The 6,256-nt window shown below is 36.4% G+C and overlaps 1 protein-coding gene across 1 annotated transcript in view; it reads left to right on the top strand.

Moving 5' to 3' along the window:
• LOC106882685 (uncharacterized) overlaps nt 1-3,089 on the top strand; it is a 4,019-nt gene extending 930 nt beyond the window's left edge. Inside the window, exons 2-3 of the mRNA XM_014933450.1 lie at nt 736-831; nt 2,764-3,089. Coding sequence (XP_014788936.1) covers nt 736-831; nt 2,764-2,954 — 287 coding nt within the window. The 3' untranslated portion in view covers nt 2,955-3,089. The remainder of the gene's footprint in view (nt 1-735; nt 832-2,763) is intronic.
• Nucleotides 3,090-6,256: the final 3,167 nt, after the last annotated feature.

A 6,256-nucleotide genomic window follows, 5' to 3' on the forward strand; every position in this document is an offset into this window, starting at 1 on the left:
TGTGTGTGTGTGTGTGTGTGTGTGTGTGTGTGTGTGTGTGTGTGTGTGTTTGTATATATATATATATATGTGTGTGTGTGTGTGTGTTTGTATGTGTGTGTGTGTGTGTGTGTGTGTGTGTGTGTGTGTGTGTATCGTTAATCAAATATATTCAATGAGATTATGATATTCTGAATTTTTCATAATTTCTCTTGGTAGGAAAATATCTAAAACATTAAAGGTATTTAGACATTTAATAAGAGCGATTATATATTATATTATAAAATAAGAACAGGAAAATTACATCAAAAAATCATCACAGAAGATATACGTCCAAAATATTATTGTATTAATAGATAAAAATATAAATGTATGATTAAATAAAAAGTTGAAATTTAAAAATATCTTACAATAGTTTCATGAATGTATTACACTTAGAAATGAAATCTAAAATTTATAATCATTATTAGGTAATACATCCACTCATCAGAGAGAAAGATGGTGAATTTTCGTGTAGCCAATCGAATGCTATTTAAAAATATATGAAAAAGATGTTGCTTAAAGATGTTGTTTAAAAGTTACTGGCGTAGGTATGCGTTGGTACAATTATTATTTTATAATATAATATGCTATATATATATATATATATATATATATATATATATATATATGAAGAATTTTAATATTAAAGAAGCCATGAATGATATTAAGTCCACGAGAGAAATAGGAAACTATTTTATTTTCATTCCATTTCAGAACTTTGGAATAACCTCAACCAGTCCCTTACACTGGAGAAGATTGACTCTGTTGGATGTGATATAAGAATTTTCGACTCTTATTATTTCGTTGACAGTAAGACTATTTTTTATTGTTTACTTATTGTGTTCTTTGTTTCTGTTCCTTGTTCCTCATCGTTAATTAATTGATCTTCTGTCTCCAGTTCTTGCAGTAAGAACTGAAATTAATAGATATCCCTTTCTTTCTCATCGCATGATTATTTCTACTTAGAGTCTTAATTCTTAGTTAAATAGATTAGCACTAAATTAATAATTAACAGCCTTTCAAAAGGATGTCGTAAAACTAATCCACAAGTACGCGGTGGTATCAAAAACTTCCCGGACTAGTTACGTTTTGAAAAATAACTTGTTTACCTAAGTTTTCGCATCACATCCTTCGAAATAGTCACCTTGCGCAACAATACACTAGTCTCAGCATTCCTGCCACTTTTGGCTTGGAAGTAGTTTTCCTTAAGCGACTCGGAAACCTTCTGCGTTTCAATCTGGATTTTGACAATGGTGTTCAAACGGTGGCCTTCAAGCTGCCTTTTTTCATCTTGGTGAAGAGATGGAAATCCGCAGGTGCTAAATCTGGTGAATAGGACAGGTGCGGAAGCGTAACCATGTTGTTTTTGGTGAGAAACTCACGAGTAAGGATGCATTGTCGTCGTGAAGTTCCTCGCGCTTCACAAATCCGGTCGCTTTAGCCGAATGTCCTCTCTAAAACGCTTCAAAACACCGAAGTAGAACTCTCGACAGATGATCTGACCCTGGCGGTCGAACTCTAAATGCTCAATACCTCAGATTTTCATTGAGCTGCGGATCTGTCGGATTGAGTTCAGTCGTGGAGATGAAGGACTTTTCCATTGTGACGATTGTTGCTTCACCTCAGGATCGTACTAGTAGACTCAACTTTCGGTACCGGTGATGCTCTTCGACATGAAGTATGGGTCATCAACTGCAGGCTGACGGAGATCTTGACAAACTTCGGCGCGATGTTCTTTCTGTTCAGTGGTCAACAGTGGGGAGAACTTGGCAGAGACACGCCGCATGTTCAATTCAGACATTAAGATTGTCTGCACAAATCCATATGACAGACCAACCACATCAGCAATGTCGTTGATTGTCTACCGACGATCTTCATTCACAAGATGATGGATTTTTTTCCACATCTCCAGAAGTGACGCTCGTCGCAGATCTTCCAAATCGCTCATCGTCTTCCAGGGATGTTCTTCTGCTTTTGAAGAGCCCGTGCCACTCTACATATTGCGTACAACCAATTGCCTCGTTAACGTAAGCATGCAGAAGCATGCTCAATGTCTCTGTAACAGACGTCCCAAGTTTAATTCACGTTGGCTTTTTGTTCTACGTTCTTGTCCATGACGAAATCGCAGACTACAGCGTACACGTGATGATAAAAACACAAATTTCACAACTTGCGATAAGTAAACACAGCGGTGTCACTCAGCACACTGCCTCATAACCATCACTGCTAGCTCTCACTGCACACTTAACCGTGTGCTGCCATCTGTAAACACACTATAGAACTAGTCCGGTGATTGTTTGATACCACTTTGTACATTTAAAATCTGGCAGATGGGTTAATATTAATCCTCGCTGTCATTAAAAATCTCAACACGCTTCATTACTAACTTGCTCAGAAATACCCCCAATAAATCTCGCTGGTAATACGAGAACCTCTCTACCTCAAAGATAACCAGCCACTTACCCCTTCTCCCTCTCCCCTCATACATGCTATTTCAACAGCCAGATCCCTCATCAATTATTATTCCCAGTCCTTCCTTTCTAGATTAGGCAACACTCAGGAATTCACTCCCTACTCACACTAACCTAAAGATGCTCAAACGGAACATCAATAACATCGATCTATCGAATCAATAGACCACATCTATTCGTTTCCCTTGTACCTTGTCAATGAAGAGAAATCATTTCATTTATGTTGCTATATTTCTTGTGTTTTTTCTTTCATATCTTTTCTCTGTTGCAGAAAAAGAAATTAATGGCCAGACAGCTTATTCAACTTTTTCCTTCAAACAAAATCCACATCACAACCTTGTAACCGAGGCCCAAATGGATGCTCACTCGGTTCTGGATTGTTCACGTTTATGTATGATATCTTCTACATGTATCGCCTTTTCAAATACTAACACTAAGTGCCTACTAAAGAAACTGATCTGAACTTTAATGGAATTCACCTGAAAATTATTTACTTTTCAATGAAATGTGAGCAAGATCTCAACGGATCATGTTCGCATATAATAATTATATGAAATAGAATGTGTGTTTCTTTGTGAATAAAATCAATTTAATTCAGATATTTCTTTTCTTTATTTCTATTGCTAACGTTTTTCGTTTTAAATTACTCTTCTCTTATAAATTCATTCACACATTTGAAGAGTTATAAAATTATTTAATTTACCCGATCACCAATAAAGCACTTGGGTATTATTTTATCGACCTTCAAAGAATGAAACTCTAAGTTAACCTGGACAGCATTTGATCTTAAAACATAACTGGTCTCAACTAAATACCACAAACAGTTAAATCGAATCTTTAATGATTCTTACCTATCATCTAAATAATATATCAAATAAAACATTTGCGTTTGGTTGATTTCTTTTGAGAAGTGAAAGGATTCGCAATGCAAACAAAACAAGAAAATTGCATTAAACCTGCGTCACAGTAGCACCAGACGTGGCATGCAGACCATCATATAACTTGATTGATATTTGCATTGCGTTTTTATTCTACTCATCTGTTCTTCGAAGTCAGTGTGCGCATACGTATTGAGAGTTCATTCTTCTTTTTTCTGGTTCCGACTCCAAACTGTTTACAGATCATAACCATCTCACCAACTGCATTCGTGAGGAGCACTTCACGCTCCGATGGTGTGAAAAAAACTGATGAAGGTAACACCGAAAACTTTTCTGAGGAACATGGTAAACGATTTACGGGAATCAATGTTTGTTCATTCGAACGTAGCAAAGCACCAACAATCTTAGGTAATATTATTGTTAATTTGAGTTTTAGTTCTGGTCCCTCATTAACTATTTAAGCTGGCTGATCTTTATCAAGGATTACAAAACCAAATTGAAGTTTTGCGTTTCAGCATCTTCTTTGCATGTAACGTCGGTACAGGTTAAATGGAAGTCCGAAACCAGTAACAGGAAAAACGAAATTTACTCGCAGTTCGTTCACAAATACAGCAGCTTCTTGAGATCTTTTTTGATTACTGGAGGGTAATACATAGCAGTGAAAAACGAATTTGCAATACTACTCGTTTAGTTTTCATAGGTTAAGTTTTAAATTATTGTTTTTTTTTTCTTTTTTCATAGTTTAGTGAAGAGGAGAGATGGCGGTGGATATGGCGTTTGCAAGACTTTATGGATATTGGTGAGACCGATATGATTAATGCTTAGTTTGAAGATTTGTGTGTTGACATCTGTAAAGAAAATGTGATCAGAGATTGAATTTCAGTGGCGACCCAATCCAAGCAGATTTAGTTTTTAAAAAGCTCTAAGCACAGGCAGATATTTTATATAAATGATCATTTGAGTTTTAATTTAATAAATCAAATTTAAAGTCAACTTCTGAATGTGATTGAAAAGTCAAATAAATAAAAAAGTTAGCTGTGAAAATACAAACTACACAAAAGTGATTCTCTTTTCGGTGATTTGTCGGAAAACGAAGGAGGGTGTCTTCAAAATTCAGGCTTTCATCACATCATCTATTCATAATAATTGGGCATAAATTATCCGGTTTATTGTCTACCACGGAAATCAACAGATACGACTTGATCATCCACAGCTTGAGAAAGTATTCCTTCACAGCCTGCCGTGTACTTACAGGCAGTGTTACATTTTCTTGAAGCAGTTCGATCAGTTCAATCGAGGAATCCATAGAGCGATTCAAAAACTCAAGTAAATCGGTCAATGAGATCAAAATGTGTCACTTCCACCCGATGAGACGCTTTGCACAGTCGAATTCATTCTGACTTCCGGTTGTCCAAATTTAGCTGAAATGTGTCTGCTATGAATTTGAGAGAATGTTCAGAAAATGGGAATTTAAGGATTAAGATAAGAGAGGCTCATCATTATACTGTCACTTTATGCCGAAAATCGGTGTTGGAGCTCTAAGTAAATCTGGTTTAACATGACCGTCTCCTGGTGAAAATTGATGAAAGGTCCTCTATTATAATAGAAACATTTGTCTTTAATTTGCCCTCCCATGACTTAATAACCTCACTGAAATGAGAGAGAATGTCCATAATAAGCTCATAATGAACAGCATAGCACGGTACCTGCTGACTGACCCATCGTGTATAGGAGAAGATTTTTTCCTCTACTGGTTGTCTTCGTTTTTCATCCTGTAAGTACTTGTTGTACTGATGCACTCTGAATCGATCCATAAACAGGTAAAGTTACTGCTGTCTGACGAAAAATTCCCCGATAGCCTTTTCATTTTTGTTAAGGAGTTACCCACAGCTAGATTCAGTTGGTTCAAATACGTGGTGCAGAACGTCTAAGAGCAGTTCAATTTTTTAAATGACCTTTGTTTCATTCAAACTTAATGTGAAGTTTAAGCCTGAGCCAAGTCTTAAGCTAGTAATTCTTTGATTACTGATGCCATGGTTTAAAGAAAAATCATTGCGTTTACTGTGATATAAGTATTTTGCATTTCGTGATCCCATTATTGTCCCCTTCTTGACAAGTGACCGTGAATAGCATCACGTGTTTCTTTCCAAAATGTTTGATATTTCCTCCATACACAACCGGCTGAGATATAGATTTGGTACATTTTACCCCAATGCATACTTCCGTTCGAGAAATCTTATGTGCTGCAAAATCAATATACTCTATTTTCCGGTATGCTGTACATATTGATGTGATTTACAAAGCCCTGGATTCGAACTGCGACAACTGGAGTCAAACAATGTTTATGAAACTGTTCTGAGTTTTGGTTAAAATGATTTATTGATCTGGTTGTTGTTAATGTTTTCAAGATGTTGACGTTAAATCTGTTAAATCAAGACTGGGCTATTGATTACTACTCTAATCAATAGCCCTATTGATTACTACCGGTCATATGACCTTCCTTAAATTCCTCTTTTCTCTCACTCCTTTATATTTTCTTCTTTTCTCTTTGTTTTAATATTTATATCTCTCTACATCCTCCTCTCCTTTTGTGCTCTCTACACATTCTGAGTGAATATTCCATGCGTCAACATGTCCCTTCTTGCGACAATGTAACCTTTAATTTAATGAAGATATCCTTGGCCTGAAGACTAGCCTGCGCTATGCAACTCGCCTGGGTATTTACCACTTCTGAGGTTCCGCTCGCTATGAAACATATGTAGCCCGGATCTTATTTGCTTCATTCCGTAACTCTTATTCGCACACCCGGCAACCCTGGTCACCTACTGTGAAATATAAATGACTGTGGTGTAACTCCTGTTTATGAGGGAGAAACTCCTTGTTATT

The sequence above is a fragment of the Octopus bimaculoides genome, chromosome 17 (genome assembly GCF_001194135.2).
Source record: "Octopus bimaculoides isolate UCB-OBI-ISO-001 chromosome 17, ASM119413v2, whole genome shotgun sequence".
NCBI lineage: Eukaryota > Metazoa > Mollusca > Cephalopoda > Octopoda > Octopodidae > Octopus > Octopus bimaculoides.